The following is a 17,605-nucleotide window of genomic DNA, read 5'->3' on the forward strand; positions in this document are numbered from 1 at the left end:
CCTATTTTGTTATATCGTTGTTATGTAGTTAAATCACGTTTATACTATAGCTCAAATCCACTTCATTTGAGATAAGCTCCAAGAACCCGTTTACACTACGATTGCATGGCGAAACAATTAAAGATGGCCTCATTTGTACAACAACAACAATTCATATGGTCCAATCCGCCATGTTCTTTCTTCCATATTATCTGTTCATGTACGCGCACGTATAAACACACGCACACAAATTTTATTGTGTGTATTGGCAAAACGTCGATCAGCATGATGACAAGATGGCGGATTGCACCATATGATTTGTGGTTTGTGTTCAAATGAGACCACCTTTAGTTGTTTCGTCATGTGTTTTGTTTTATTTTTTAAGAAAATGCAATATTTTTTATCTTTGTTTAATTTATTGTTTCTTTTATTTTTGTCACAGCCAGCAGGTCATTCGCATAATTTCATTTTTTGCGTTAATTACTTCAAAAGGTTGTTGATCTAGCTAATGACCACTATTATATTATTTGAAAACAGTATACAGTTTTAGAGGTCGCCGAAGGCAATTTCTTTTGCAGCTCTCTTGCTCCTCGTGTTTATTAGGCTCGATTGATCACAACCTTTGAGGTTTTTAACGTAAATAATGAACTTGGTCAATTAATATAAGAGTTTATCCAATCTAAATAATGTCTCACACGAGTATACAGAGATGGAATATCAGGAGTAGCGCATCCACTAAATCCAGTGGATGTTATTCCCACAACAATCTTCATGCAAGGAAAACGGGGATGCTGCAGCAATAAAGGTCCCCCAGAATCACCTTGGCATGTGTCCTTTGCCTCTGAGGATCCAGCACATAGTATTGAGTTCCACAAACCTGATGGTAGTATCTCTGCACCCTCTGCAGTAGCAGCTAAAGCAGCACAATTCTCATACGAATATGGTTTTAGTTCCACTTTTTGCAAATGTGAGGATGCTTGGCCGGAAAATTTTGTGTGACCCCATCCAATCGCAACCAAAGAATCCGAATTCTCTTCGATTATATCCAGAGAAGGTAAACAAGCCGGTTGTTTATATGAGTTGAATGAAATAGATCTCCCCAACAAAACCAGTCCAATGTCATTGTAAGGCTCATTGCGACGGTAGCTCGGATGTTCGATAAGTTGTTGAACTAAAAAGTCTTCGGGATTTGCATCATCCGTGAGCGAGTTAAAATCCAACTCACCAAGTCGTACTCTATTGATGGCTCCACTGAAATATATTAAAACCAAATTTGTTAAATCTTTATATATGAAAATCAATTTTTGTTTGTTTCTTGAAATTTTCACAGATTGTGCATAATGATCCCCTGGTGAAAATAGGGTACTAAATTTTTTGATATCTGAAGGGGGGCGGACCCTCCCCCTTACACTAATTTTCAGAAACGCCAAATCTCGGTGATGGGTGGTGCGATTTAAGCGAAATTTTATATGCTCTCTTATAGTGACCTAAAAATAAAAATTTGGTTAACAAATTTCGGATGGGGTACCCAGGGGGCCGCCCCACCACCAAAACCGACCAAATATATATTTAGACCAATCACGACAATATTGGAATCTAATAAAAGGTATTTAAGATTACAAAACGTATCTGATATCCAATTGTCGGACCAGGTGTTAGGGGGACCACCCCGACCCCCAAAAAACCCTAAATCGGGCATATTTACCGACCGGCAATATGGGACTCAAATGAAAGGTATTTGCGAGGATAATACCAATATGACATCCAAATGTGGGACCAAGTTTTGGGGATCCACCCCTTCCCCCAAACCAAACAGGACTTATTCACTGACCATTGCAATATAAGGCTTAAATAAAACGTATTTGAGTGTAGAATACGAATCTGATATCCAAATGTGGGGCCAAGTGTTTGGGGGCTGCCCTCCCAAAACACACCCAAAGAGGACAAATTTACGACCGTAGCAATATGGGGCTCAAATGAAAGGTCTTTGGAAGCAAGGCACTAATCTAATATCAATATTCGCGTAAAATGTCTATGGGGCTACCCCAACCCCTAACACCACCCAAATAGGACGTTTTGGCTGACCATTGCAATATGGGGCTCAAATAAGAGGTAATCCATAGTAGAACATGAATCTGATATAAATTTTCAGGGCCATGTTACTCAGTGGCCCCAAACCGGACATGTTTGCCGACTATGGATATATGGGGCTCAACTGAAAGGTATTTGGGAGTCGACCACGAATCTGATATCAACATCCGGGACAGACTGTCTAGGGAACGTCCCACCCCCATAAAATCCTCCCAATAGGACGTATTTGCTCATCATGACAATTTGAGTGATAAAAAGAGAGTGAGGTTCGACATTTGTAGTTTTTAGGCCTCAAACCGGAAATATTTGCTGACTTTTGCAATAAGGAGTTTAAATGAAAGGCCTTTGATATTAGAAACGAATTTCATATCTAATTTTGAGGCCAATGGCAATATGGGTATGCTGATATATTTTTAGGGCTAAGTGTTTGGGGGACCACCCCACCTTCTCCCCAAAACACCACTAAATCTAACATATTTACCGATCATGTCGATGTGAGGCTTAAATGAATGGTATTGGGTAGTAGAGCACGAAATTGATACCCACTTTCGGGGCCAATTTTCTGGGGGTCTACCCCTTTCCCAAAATACCCCACAAACAGCAATTTTTTTAATGACCATCGCAATGTGCGGTATTTAGGAGTAGAATACGAATCTGATATCCAAATGCGGGACAATGTATTTGGGGCACCGCCCCTTCCCTGAAATACCCACAAAGAGTACAAATTTACCGACCATAGCAATATGCGGCTCAAACGAAAGATATTTGAGCTTAGAATATACATTTGATAACCAATTTTAGGGCCAAGTGTTTGGGGGACGCCTAATCCCATAAACTCTCCTTAAAGCAATGGCAATATGGTGTTTAAATAAATGGTATTTGAGGGTACAGCACAAGGCTAATATTTTTTTCAGGGCTAAGTGTCTGGGGGAGCACCTCAAATGGCAATATAGGGCTCAAATGAAAGGTATTTAGGAGTAGAGCACGAAATTGGTACCCACTTTCGAGACTACGTTTTGGGCTCAAATAAATTCTTTCAAGAATGTAGTACATGTAACATCCAAACTTCAATAACCCTACACCCTCCGAGCGAATTAATAGAAAAATAAAGATCATGTGGGATTTAGATAAAAGCATTTATATTGTCAAAGTGTTAGTCAAGCGATATACATATACCATTTTTAAGCGATATACATAGACCATTTCCCGTCGGTGTTCAATTGTCGCAAATAAATATTCAAAGGATAATTTTTTCATATAATATAAAAGAAAGCGCAGCGAAGCGGGCCTAGTTCAGCTAGTTCGAGTCTGCGTGCATATAATGTGGTAAATTCCAATGCATATCGCAAATAATTAATGGCAAAATTTCGATTTTGCATAAAAATCTGGACTCTTATCATAATGAATACCAAACTCAACATTTCGCTCATTTTCTCGAATTATTGATCCACATGAAGGGATGTAGTATGCCAGTCAATATTCAGAATCCTAATTTATAAATGGATTATTAAATATTAGAACAAACAAGTAAAAGCGTGCCAAGTTCGGCCGGGCCGAATCTTATATACCCACCACCATGGATCGCATTTATCGAGTTCTTTTCCCGGCATTTCTTCTTAGGCAAAAAAGGATATAAGAAAAGATTTGCTCTGCTATTAGAGCGATATCAATATATGGTCCGGTTTGGACCACAATTAAATTATTTGTTGGAGACCTTTGTAAAATGACAGCCAATTCGAATAAGAATTGCGCCCTTTGGGGGCTCAAGAAGTAAAATAGAGAGATCGATTCAAATGGGAGCTGTATCGGGCTATAGACCGTATGTTGATGGTCATGAGAGAATCCTTCGTACAAAATTTCAGGCAAATCGGATAATAATTGCGATCTCTAGAGGCTTAACAAGTCAAGATCCCAGATCGGTTTATATGGCAGCTATATCAGGTTATGAACCGATTTAAACCATACTTGGCACAGTTGTTGGATATCATAACAAAATACTACGTGCAAAATTGCATTCCAATCGGATAAGAATTGCGCACTCTAGAGGCTCAAGAAGTCAAGACCCAAGATCGGTTTATATGGCAGCTATATCAGGTTATTGACCTATTTGAACCATACTTGGCGCAGTTATTGGATATCATAACAAAATACTACGTACAAAATTTCAGTCAAATCGGATAAGAATTGCGCCCTCTAGAGGCTCAAGAAGTCAAGACCCAAGATCGCTTTATATGACAGCTATATCAGGTTATGGACCGATTTGAATCATACTTGGCACAGTTGTTGGATATCATAACAAAACACGTCGTGCAAAATTTCATTCCAATCGGATAAGAATTGCGCACACTAGAGGCTTAAGAAGTCAAGACCCAAGATCGGTTTATATGGCAGCTATATCAAAACATGGACCGATATGGCCCATTTACAATACCAACCGACCTACACTAATAAGAAGTATTTGTGCAAAATTTCAAGCGGCTAGCTTTACTCCTTCGAAAGTTAGCGTGCTTTTGACAGACAGACGGACGGACATGGCTAGATCGACATAAAATGTCACGACGATCAAGAATATATATACTTTATAGGGTCTCAGACGAATATTTCGAGTAGTTACAAACAGAATGACGAAATTAGTATACCCCCCATCCTATGGTGGAGGGTATAAAAAGTAATATTAATATACGTAAATATCTCATATACTTTCTACACTGCTCTCAATTTTTTGATATGTTTCGTATATATGCAATTCGTACATTTGTATTTTCACATCCTGGATTTTTCTGTTTGCACTGCTTCAATTCGTACTATAAAATTATTTTGTTTAAAAATTACTGTTTATGCTATTAAATAATGATTCGCGCAATTAAAAATTTGTTAAACATATGTTTTTTTTACCAATACCAAGTTTAAATGATTTTTTATACCCTCCACCATTGGATGGGGGTATACTAATTTCGTCATTCTGTTTGTAACTCCTCGAAATATTCGTCTAAGACCCCATAAAGTATATATATTCTTGATCGTCATGACATTTTAAGTCGCACTAGCCATGTCCGTCCGTCCGTCTGTCTGTGGAAAGCACGCTAACTTACGAAGGAGTAAAGCTAGCCGCTGGAAATTTCGCAAAAATACTTCTTATTAGTGTAGGTCGGTTGGAATTGTAAATGGGCTATATCGGTCCACGGTTTGATATAGCTGCCATATAAACCGATCTGGGATCTTGACTTCTTGAGCCGCTAGAGGGCACAATTCTTATCCGATTTGGCTGAAGTTTGCCTGAGGTGTTTTATTATGACTTCCATCAACTGTGCTGAGTATGGTTGAAATCGGTGTATAACCTGATATAGCTGCCATATAAACCGATCTGGGGTCTTGACTTCTTGAGCCTATACAGGGAGAAATTCTTATCCGATTTGGCTGAAATATTGCATGATGTGTTTTGTTATGACTTCCAACAACTGTATTAAGAATGGTTCAAATCGGTCCATAACCTGATATAGTTGCCATATAAACTGATCTGGGATCTTGAATTCTTGAGCCTTTAAAGGGCGCAAGTATTACCCGATTTGGCTGAAATTTTGTGCAACGGCTTCTCTCATACGTGTCGAATATGACATGAATCGGTTTATAGCCTAATACAGCTCCCCGATCTCCCTATTTTACTTCTTCAGCCTCTAAGGTGCGCAATTCTTACTAGTTATACCCACCACCGAAGGATGGGGGTATATTTATTTTGTCATTCCGTTTGAAACACATCGAAATATCCATTTCCGACCCTATAAGGTATATTTATTCTTGATCAACGTAAAAATCTAAGACGATCTAGACATGTCCGTCCGTCTGTCTGTTGAAATCACGCTACAGTCTTTAAAAATAGAGATATTGAGTTGAAACTTTGCACAGAATCTTTTTTTGTCCATAAACAGGTTAAGTTCGAAGATGGGCTATATCGGACTATATCTTGATATAGCCCCCGATATAGACCGATCCGCCGATTTAGGGTCTTAGGTCAATAAAAGCCATATTTATTATCCGATTTTTCTGAAATTTGGGACAGGGCGTTGTGTTAGGCCCTTCGACATCCTTCGCCAATTTGGCTCAGATCGGTTCAGATTTGGATATAGCTGCCATATAAACCGATCATCCGATTTAGGGTCATAGGCTCATAAAAGCTACATTTATTATCCGATTTTGCTGAAATTTGGGATAGTGAGTTGTGTTTGGCCCTTCGATATTCTTCGTCAATTTGGCTCAAATCGGTCCAGATTTGGATATAGCTGCAATGTAGACCGATCCTCCGATTAAGGGTCTTAGGCCCATAAAAGCCACATTTATTATCCGATTTTGCTTAAATTTGGGACAGTGAGTTGTGTTATGCCTTTCGACATCCTTCGTCAATTTGGCTCAAATCGGTCCAGATTTGGATATAGCTGCCATATAAACCGATCCTCCGTTTAGGGTCATAGGCCCATAAAAGCTACATTTATTATCCGATTTTGCTGAAATTTGGGATAGTGAGCTGTGTTTGGCCCTTCGATATCCTTCGTCAATTTGGCTCAGATCGCTCCAGATTTGGATATAGCTGCAATATAGACCGATCCTCCGATTTAGGGTCTTAGGCCCATAAAATCCACATTTATTATCCGATTTTACTTAAATTTGGGACAGTGAGTTTTGTTAAGCCCTTCGACATCCTTCGTCAATTTGGCTTAGATCGGTCCAGATTTGGATATAGCTGCCATAAAAACCGATCCTCCGATTTGGGGTCATAGGCCCATAAAAGCTACATTTATTATCCGATTTTGCTCAAAGTTGGGATAGTGAGCTGTGTTTGGCCCTTCGATATCCATCGTCAATTTGGCTCAGATCGATCCAAATTTGCATATAGCTGCCATATAGACCGATACTCCGATTTAGAGTCTTAGTTAAGTTAAGCGCCTTGACATACTTCTGCATTATCGCACAAATCGGTCTGGATTTGAATATGGCTGCTATATAAATAGACCGATCTCTCGGTTTTAGGTTTTGTGGGCCATTAAAAGTGCATTTATTATCCGATGTTGCCGAAATTTGGGACAAAGAGTTAAGTTAGGCCCCTCCTCATATTTCTGCAATTTGGTCGAGATCGATCAAGATTTGCATATAGCTTCCATATAGACCGATCTCTCGATTTAAAGTGTTGGCCCCGTAAAAGGCGCATTTTTACTCCGATTTCACTGAAATTTGACATACTGACTTATGTTTTGCTTTTCGATATCCGTGTCGTGTATAGTTCAGATCGGTTTATTTTTAGATATAACTACTAAAAGAAACCAATATTTTGTTATATACAATTGAACAATGACTTTTACTTATTAATATTTGGTCCAAATCGGAACATATAGTGATAAAGCTGCTATGGTGCTTAAGGTTTGAATTTTGCACGGGTTTTTGACGAAAAATGGTTTACATATATACCCGATGTGGTGGGTATCCGAAGTTCGGCCCGGCCGAACTTAACGCCTTTTTACATGTTTTAAGTTGATCTAGCCATGTCCGTCCGTCCGTCTGTCTGTCGAAAGCTCGCTAACTTTTGAAGGAGCAAAGCTAGCCGCTTGAAATTTTTTGTAGGTCGGTTGGGATTTTAAATGGGCCAAATCGGTCCATGTTTTGATATAGCTGCCATATAAACTGATCTTGGGTCTTGACTTCTTGAGACTCTAGAGGGCGCAATTCTCGTCCGATTTAACTGAAATTTTGCACATGGTGTTTTGGAGTCACTTCCAACAACTGTGCTAAGTATGATTCAAATCGGTTCATAATCTTGTATAGCTGTCATATAAACCGATCTTGGATCTTGACTTCTTGAGCCAATAGAGTGAGCAATTCTCATCCGATTTGCCTGAAATTTTGCATGAGGTGTTTTGTTATGAGTTCCAATAAATGTGCTAAGTATAGTGTAAATTGGTATGGAACCTGATATAGCTGTCATATAAATCGAACTGGGATATTGAGCCTCTAGCCTCTCATTTATGGTCCGAATCGGACTATAACTTGATATAGCTCCAATAGCATAACAGTTCTTATTCAATATTCTTTGTTTGCCTAAAAAGAGATACCGCGCACAGAACTCGACAAATGCGATCCATGGTGAAGGGTATATAAGATTCGGTCCGACCGAACTTAGCACGCTCTTACTTGTTTTTTCTGTGCACGATGTGCTTAAATACGTTGTATACTATACATACATGCAACAAATTGTCACTTACTGAAGTTTTTTTCTCAGGCCAGGTAAAATATGACGACAATTCAAATATAAAGCAGCAGATTTTGTGAATAAGAACTCGTTTTAGAAGGAGTATTTAAATATTAATTCTCTTTATAATTTCAAGACATAAACCAAACTTTCGTGTTTTTTTCAAATTGTACGCTTTTAATTGAGACATGCTTGCAAAAATGCTATTAACACTAGAAAGACTGAGAATTCGAACTTAGTTAGACCAAACCGGTCAAAATGGCCGGTTTAATTTTTAGCTGGGAAATTTTATGATTGAAACAATTTTTTTTTATAAATTATGTTCCTTTAACAAAACAGAATATATTTCGGTTAAAAGAGTAAACATATAAGCATATATTCATAGAAAAATATATTGATGTTCTATATACACAGAAAAAATATAAATATTCGTTTAATTAAAAAATTTGTATATTCAATTAAAATTTTTGCAGAAATCGGTCCTAAAAAGGTATGTGTATTATTAATAAACGATTTTGTAATTTGCCTTTATGACAAGCTAAATAATTCAATTAAAATGGTTATCAACTCAATAAAGCATTTATTAAAAAAAACGTTAAATTGATATAAATAATTGATATTTTCCCATAAAAAAAGCAATTTTTACTTCAGTCGATTAATTGCGATTGAAAACTTAAATGTGTTGCATTAAAAAATTTTGACTTTTATGAAAAACAAAATTGTAATGATTTTTTTTACAAAAGAGTGGTTCTTAAGAGTGCAACAAAAGGTAACTACTATATGAATCTCAATACTCAGCAGTTTAAGTTTATATATATTGTTGCGTGGGCACGGTCTCCGTGTCAATTTTTTCAACCTTGACTTTTGTTTTACTGCGGTCAATAACAACTGTTTGAAAATGTGACTCCAAAGAAAAGGAACTAAAAGAACAGGTATTTCCTTCCCCTACGCCTCATACAATTGTGGTGTCTGCGGACCCTTCCTTTTACCCCAACTTTCGTCAGATCTTAGAGATGGGTGGTGCGACTTAAGCGAACTTTTGTGTGCTCTCTTGTAGTAACTTACAAACAGAAATTTGATATCCAAATTTCGGAGGGGGTACCTAGGGGGGGCGCCCCACACCCAAAATCTACCAAATATGTATATATGGTGTATATATACCAATCAAGACAATATGGGACTCAAATGAAAGGTATTTAAGATTATAAAACATATCTGATATCCAATTGTCGGACCAAGTGTTTGGGGGTCACCTCAACCCCCAAAACACCGCTAAATCGGACATATTTACCGACCATGACAGTATGGGACTTTAATGAAAAGTCTTTGCGAGTAACATACGAATCTGATATTTAAATGTGGGACGAAGTTTCTGGGGGTCCACCCCTTCCCCAAAACACCCCACAAATAGTACTTACTTACTGACCACGGGGCTCAAATAAAAGGAAATTTTTCAGTGCCTGGGAGACCCGAAAACACCCCTAAATCAGACATCATGAGAATTTCGGGCTAAAATAAAGTATTTTAGGAATGGAGTACACCTTACATTGAAACTTAAGTTCGAAGACCAATAAAGATCATATGGGATTCAGATAATTATATTGTTAGACTGATTATCAAGCGATATACTATTTTCGTAGCATGGTATTTCACTAAAAGCTCTTTCATTGTCGAAAATAAATATTACAAGAAAAATTTTGTTGCATATAAAGTAAAAGAAGGCGCAGCGGAGCGGGCCCGGTCAGCTAGTACCTACATATATACAATTCTTACAATGCTCTCAATTTTCGGCTGCGTTTCGCAATAACATTGCCATTTATATTTTCACAACCTAGTTTTTTCTTGTAATCCTCCAATTCACACTATAAATTTATTTTATTTCAAAATTATTGAACGTAGGTACTTTTTACACTTTCTAGCTTTTTTTTTGCAAATTTAACTTCATCTAGCCACTTGTTTTCTTGAATTACTTCGGTTATGCACAAAGTAGACTCAAGAAATTTTGATTTTTGTGCATATTTATTTGGCACTTCTATACGGATGGCATGTGTGAGAAAGAGAGCACAATACCATTATTATTTTGATAGAAACAGATACATACTTTTTATGGCATTAAATAATAATTTTAATTAGTGTAATTAAAAATTTGTTAAACATAAATCTTTTTAACCAATAACATGGCACGATTCAATGTAAAACAGATTTTCAATGCCAAAAATTATCAAAGCAATTAATCACTTTTAAAAATTTTTCGACTAATCAATACCAAGTTTTTAATTGATCAAATTTAAATCAATATTTTTCTGTATATATATATATAAATATATATATATATATATATATATATATATATATATATATATATATATATATATATATATATATACAAGGAATTTGTGTTTATTTGTGGGTTTGTGAATATGTTTGTTCCGTATAGACTCAAAAACACTTGAACAGGGGCCGAATTATCGCATGCGTGATCGAGTGCGCTTTCGCATCGAATGAAATTTCATCTCGTATTTAAGTGGTGTTATACAACTTCCATATACATTTTTATGTACAAGTTTTTGTGAATAATACTTGATGTCTAAATTTGCGTTCTTAGATTTCAAAAATTCCCGTTCAATAAAGCGATACATAATTCCCAATAGAGAGATTTCTAACGATTTTATCTCTTTTTAGGCAAACAAAGGACAAAAGAAAAGAATTGCCATTATATTGGAGCTATGTCAAGTTATGGTCCGAAGTATTTGTGCAAATTTTCAAGCGGTTAGCTTTACTCCTTCGAAAGTTAGCGTGCTTTTGACTGACAGACAAACGGACGGACTAGCTACATCGACATAAAATATCATGACGATGAAGAATATATATACTTTATGGGGTCTTAGATTAATATTTTAATCAGTTACAAACAGAACGACGAAATAAGTATACCCCCATCCTATGAAGGAGGGTATAAAAAAATTAAAAATTATTTTGGTCTTTATTTAACTTTGTTTGTAAATTAAAATTACACAGGGACGTATACCTTTCATTGTAACTATTAGATTGAAAATAAAACTACGTATCTATATTCAACACTTTAATTTCTTTTTCAACAGTCTATAAAATATTGTGGATATGGCGTAACGGAACTTCGGCGAAAATAAGGTGCTTACCCTATGTGACTTATTTGCAATTGCGAACTCTTCCGAAGCCAATTAAAACTAAAAGTGTGAAAATTTTTATTTTAATAGTAAATATATATGGAATATATATGTATTAGCAAAGTTTAAATTCGATATTTATTAATAAAATTAAATAAAGAATTAATATGAGAATAAATAGTAATTATACAATTATAAACAAAAATTATTTCCTGCGTATTAATTAAAACTGAACGAAATAAAAGCAGAGATTTTGCCAAAAGTTTGTACAGATGTATTAACCCACAGTAAAAATCTCGAACATTTTAGTCCATCAATTGTATTAAGTTTAGTTGAAAATATCGTTTACGATTGTTTATCATAGGCACGGGAAAAAGAATAAGCTAGTTCCATTTAGTTAACGTTGAACCATAACGAAGTTCATTTAATGTTATTATATTTTAGAAATGCATGAACTAAAAACGAACAAGTTAAAGTCTGATTCGGACCATAAATGAATTGAATGCCGAACATTGCAAAAGTCATTGTGTAGTATTTCAGTTCATTCGGACAAGAATTGCGCCTTGTAGGGGCTCAAGCAGCAAAATCGGGAGATCGGTTTATATGGGAGTTGTATTAAGCTATGGATCGATTTATACCATATTTCACATGTATGTTGAAGGTCATGGGAGAAATTGTTGTACAAAATTGGATAATAATTGGATTGGATAATAACTGCGCCCTCTAGAGGCTCAAGAAATCAATATCCCAAATCGGTTTATATGACAGCTATACCCGGTTATTTACCGATTTGCTTCATACTAAGCGCATTATATTATTGTGGGAATTATAACAAAACACCTTGTGCAAAATTACAGCCAAATCGGATGAGAATTGAGCCCTCCAGCGGCTCAAGAAGTCATAACTCAAGATCGGTTTATATGACAGCTATATCAGGTTATGAACCGATTTAGACCATGCATAGCACAATTGTTGGAAGTAATACCAAAATTACAGCCAAATCGGAAAAGAATTGCTCCCTCTAAAAACTGATGAAGTCAAGAACCCAAATCGGTTTATATGACAGTTATACCAGGTTATGTACCATATTTAGCACAGTTGTTGGAAGTGATACCAAAACACCACGTGCAAAATTTCAGTCAAATCGGACGAGAATTGTGCCCTCTAGGGGCTCAAGAAGTCAAGACTCAAGATCGGTTTATATGACAGCTATATCAAACCGTGGACCGATTTGGCCCATTTACAATCCCAACCGACCTACACTAATAAAAAGTATTTGTGCAAAATTTCAAGCGCCTAGCTTTACTCCTTCGAAAGTTTGCGTGTTTTCGACAGACAGACGGACGGACGTCTTAGAATGTCATGACGATCAAGTATATATATTCTATATGGGTTCGAGGTGTTACAAACAGAATGACGAAATTAGTACACCCCCTATGGAGGGTATAATAAAATAGTCTTTAGCGCTATATGAAGTTCAAATTTATTCGAAAGTAGTTTATTTTAACGCAACCATTGGGTCACTTTTTTTTAAGTTATAATAAAGAAAACCAGTTTTCTTCTAAAATTCTGCGTATGTTTGTTTGAAAACTGTCACAGAATAATTTTTTGCTTTTTACTTTTTGTGGCTGGTAAATCAAAAGATCTTAGTGAAAATAGGGATTTCTTCCAAATCTTGTTGGTCGTTAAATAAAATTTGCACTTGAAACGAATGGCCGTTAAAAAAATAATTTGTATACAATATTCACTTCTTTTCTAATTTCTAATATCAAGTTCGTTCTTACAATAACGTGGAAATCTTTTCGCATTTCTGATTTCTAGATCTACCACCTTTTCTTATTTTATCTCCAATAAATTAGGAAAACTTTAGGACTTATAAAGACATGATGCAAATTATGGTCATTTACGGCAATAGATGGATGCAATTTTTACCGCACATCTTTTCCTTCAAAATCAGATTTTCGATCGATTTCCAAAAAGTTCGTAGGACAACAAGCTGGGTTCATGAAGGTGTTCTCACACGAACAGCTGAAAACAGTCGACCAGTTTGACGGTATTAAAATGTCAGTTCTGTGTTCACATTCTTAGCAAACTACCCCATTTTTCTGCACGTTCTTTTTGTTTGAGTTTCTCTTTCTCTCACTTAACTGGCACACGTACGCAAACGAGGGCAAGTTTCTTGGGTTGTGTGACATCTTGATGACGAGAGGGCAGATTGTACCATATGAAATTGTGGTTGTTAAACAAATAAGACCACCTTTAATTGTTTCACAATGGGAGAAGAAATAAACAGCATCATTTAAGCAGAACGCAGATGGCTCGTCGTAAAAATTTGTCAGAATATATATTTCTTTTGAAATATTTAACATTTATTGTTCCTTAATTCTTTAATTTATTAGCGTAGAATTGTATGGAAATAAAATCATTTAAAACCAATTGACCGACAAAAAACAAAAACTCGTTAGAATCATATAACTAGTTCAAATTAAAATAAGCGCAAAACAAACAAGTAAAAAGCCGTTAAGTTAGGCCTGGCCGAATTTTGGGTACCCACCACCTGTATATGTAAACCACCTTTCGTCAAAATCCGGTGAAAAATTCACACCTTATGCCCCATAGCATCCATATTGCAATATGTTCCGATTTGGACCAAAAAACTAAGTACAAGTCGTTGGTTAACTGTGTATAACAAAATATTGGTCTTTTAAGTAGCTATTTTTAAAAATAAACCGATATGAACCATATACGATACGGATGTCGCAAAGCCTAACATAAGTCACTGTGTCAAATTTCAGTGAAATCGGATAATAGATGCGCCTTATATATATTCAAATCTTGACCAATCTGGGCCAAATTGAAGATGTATGTCGAGGGGCTTAACTTAACTCACTGTCCCAAATTTCGACAACATCGGACAATATATGCGCCTTTTATGGGCCCAAAGCCTTAAATCGAGAGATCGGTCTATATGGCAGCTATATCCAAATGTGGACCGATCTGGGCCAAATTGAAGAAGGATGTCGAAGCGTCTAACACAACTCACTGTCCCAAATTTTGGCAAAATCGGACAATAAAAGTGCCTTTTATGGGCGCAAGACCTTAAATCGAGAGATCGATCTATATGGCAGCTATATCTAAATCTGGACCGATCTGTGCCATATTGCAGAATTATTGTGAGGGGCTTAACTAAACTCACTGTCCCCAATTTCGACGACATCGGACAATATATGCGCATTTTATGAGCCCAAAGCCTTAAATCGAGAGATCGGTCTATATAGCAGCTATATCCAAATCTGGACCGATCTGGACCAAATTGAAGAAGGATATCGAAGGGTCTATCACAACTCACTGTTCCAAATTTCAGCAAAATCGGAAAATATATATGTAGCTTTTATGGGCCTAAGACCCTAAATCGGCCGATCGGTCTATATGGCAGCTATATCCAAATCTTGACCGATCTGGGCCAAATTGAAGAAGGATGTCGAAGGAACTAACACAACTCACTGTCACAAATTTCAGCAAAATCGGATAATAAATGTGGCTTTTATGGGCCTAAGACCCTAAATCGGCGGATCGGTCTATATGGGGGCTTAATCAAAATATAGTCCGATATAGCCCATCTTCGAACTTAACCTGCTTAAGGACAAAAAAAGGAATCTGTGCAAAGTTTCAGCTCAATATCTCTATTTTTGAAGACTGTAGCGTGATTTCAACAGTCCTAGATTCTTTCCTAGATTTTTACGCTGATCAAGAATACATATACTTTATAGGGTTGGAAATGGATATTTCGATGTGTTGCAAACGAAATGACAAAATGAATATAGCCCCATCCTTCGGTGGTGGGTATAAAAATGTCATCAAAATACTGAAGCTGGTTCGCCAAAACTATCACTAAGACAGGCACATTTTGAAGGCTTTGAATGATTAGTATCGGCCTAAAAATAGTGTGTTGGCAAGCCGTACAAAATTTAGCTCTGACTTTAACCACATGTCACCGCCGGTGGGCCAATTCCTGCACCCAGCAGCAGCGACAAAAAAAAAAAAAAAAGTTGAGGTATCTTTACCAATTTCACAGTAACAGAAAAATGTTTGCAATTTTTGATTTTGAAAAACCGAGGGGAGCAGTGCCCCCCCCCCCCCCCCCCCAAAAAAAAAAAAAAAAAGATCCTGGCAACGTCTCTGATTGCCAGAAAAAGAATATTTCGGTTGGTATATGTGTCTACCGCCCCTCCTTCCAATTTTACTTGATTTTAAGTATTGGGTTGCCCAAAAATTAATTGCGGATTTTTTAAAAGAAAGTAAATGCATTTTTAATAAAACTTAGAATGAACTTTAATCAAATATACTTTTTTTACACTTTTTTTCTAAAGCAAGCTAAAAGTAACAGATGATAACTGACAGAAGAAAGAATGCAATTACAGAGTCACAAGCTGTGAAAAAATTTGTCAACGCCGACTATATGAAAAATCCGCAATTACTTTTTGGGCAACCCAATACTTTAATAACATATCATTTTAAATTTTCCTAAATTGTACAATACGAAGTTTATTTCATTGTCTACTTACAGTGATGAATAGAAGCAATGGGCCGCTGTCAGAACCAAATTTTGGCTAATTATGGTGCCACCACAAAACCAATTAACATTGTCTCCTGTTGTCTCTAGGCTACCCAGAAGAGCGGCAAATGGAAATTCCTTTGCTTGGGCGTTTTCTCCTCCTACAACCAGTGGGGCTACAGTCATACATCGATCCGCGGTTATCGTCTGTGGTTCGGCACCAGGAAAAAAAAAGCTCACCGATACGTCTTTCTCGTACAACTGTTTTTTGTAACGCGTACATCCTGCGAATATCACACAGGGAATATTAATTTCAATATCGAAATAAGTCACTGGCACACAATTAATACGAACTGATTTCGTTTTGGTCTTGCGCTTCACAAAAGCCGGCTAATAAAACCGCCAAAATTAAAAGCTTTTTGTAGTGTTGTTTCCTCATTCTTTCAATTAGCATCATAATGTGGTTGACTCGTTTATTGAACAAATTCCGATATGGTCAATCTTCATCTGCAGTTGCAATAACAATGATTTAGCGTTAGCATTAGCTTTGCGACTCTAACAAGTTGCACACGTTGGTTCGCTTAGTATTGTAGATGATGGCGAATTATAAATAGTGATATGAATCATACATGTATGTATGCTTAGCTCGACATCTTAAAGTGTAGACTCCCAGGTATAAACATTAGGATGGCCCATAACACACATATTTTTATTTTTTATTAAAAAGTTGTTACAGGTTCTTGCAAAATAAAATTTCCATATCTTTTTCCATTTTATTGCGCAGGCAGCATCATCTGGAAAATGTCTGCATGCAAAAAAAATTTAACACATGGTTCAATGAAAATTATCTAATCTTATATATAACAAGTAAAAAGGCATTAAGTTCGGCCGAGCCGAACTTTGGATACCCACCACCTCGGGTTTATATGTAAACACCCTTTCGTCACAATCCGGTGAAAATTGGATAACTTATGCACCCAAATTCGACACTGACATTGAGTGGTCTTATAAATATAAGTCATGATAATATAAGTAATTAAAATTTCAACAAAATCGGGTAATAAATAAAGCTTTTATGAGCTTCAGACCCTTAACCGGCATATCGGTCTATATGACAGCTATATCTAAATACAGTCCTATTTTTACCATATTTGGGTCGGCCTAAAACTACTCACTGTTTCAAATTTCAGTGAAGTTGGATAAAAAATAATGCTTTTATCGGGAGATCGGTCTATAGGGCAGCTATATCTTAATATAGGCCGATCTAAACTATATTTCTGTCAGGTGTTGGTATGCCTAAATCTACTCACTATTTTAAATTTCAGCGAAATCGGGTAAAAAATAAAGCTTTAATGGGTTTCAGACCCTTTATCGGGAGATCGGTCTGTATGGCAGCTATATTTAAGTATAGTCCGATCTGAACCATATTTAGGTTCGAAGAGGCCTGAAACTACTCACTGTTTCAAATTTCAACGAAATCGGATAAAAAATAAAGCTTTTATGGACTTCAGACTCTTTGACGGGAGATCGGTCTATATGGTAGCTATATCTAAATGTAGGCCGTTCTGAACTATTGGGTTGCCCAAAAAGTAATTGCGG

General features: G+C 36.5%; 1 protein-coding gene across 1 annotated transcript; it reads right to left on the bottom strand.

The window, feature by feature from the left end:
* Positions 1 to 410: 410 nt before the first annotated feature.
* LOC106081633 (serine protease snake) lies at positions 411 to 16,785 on the bottom strand. Its single transcript, XM_013243737.2, has 3 exons — positions 16,361 to 16,785; positions 16,017 to 16,290; positions 411 to 1,230 (listed from the first exon to the last, which is right to left on the bottom strand). The coding sequence occupies exons 1-3, from the start codon at positions 16,461 to 16,463 to the stop codon at positions 633 to 635; spliced, it is 975 nt and encodes a 324-aa protein (XP_013099191.1). The 5' UTR covers positions 16,464 to 16,785; the 3' UTR covers positions 411 to 632.
* Between the last annotated feature and the right edge of the window lie 820 nt (positions 16,786 to 17,605).

This window comes from Stomoxys calcitrans, chromosome 2 (assembly GCF_963082655.1).
Source record: "Stomoxys calcitrans chromosome 2, idStoCalc2.1, whole genome shotgun sequence".
In the NCBI taxonomy this organism is placed as follows: domain Eukaryota; kingdom Metazoa; phylum Arthropoda; class Insecta; order Diptera; family Muscidae; genus Stomoxys; species Stomoxys calcitrans.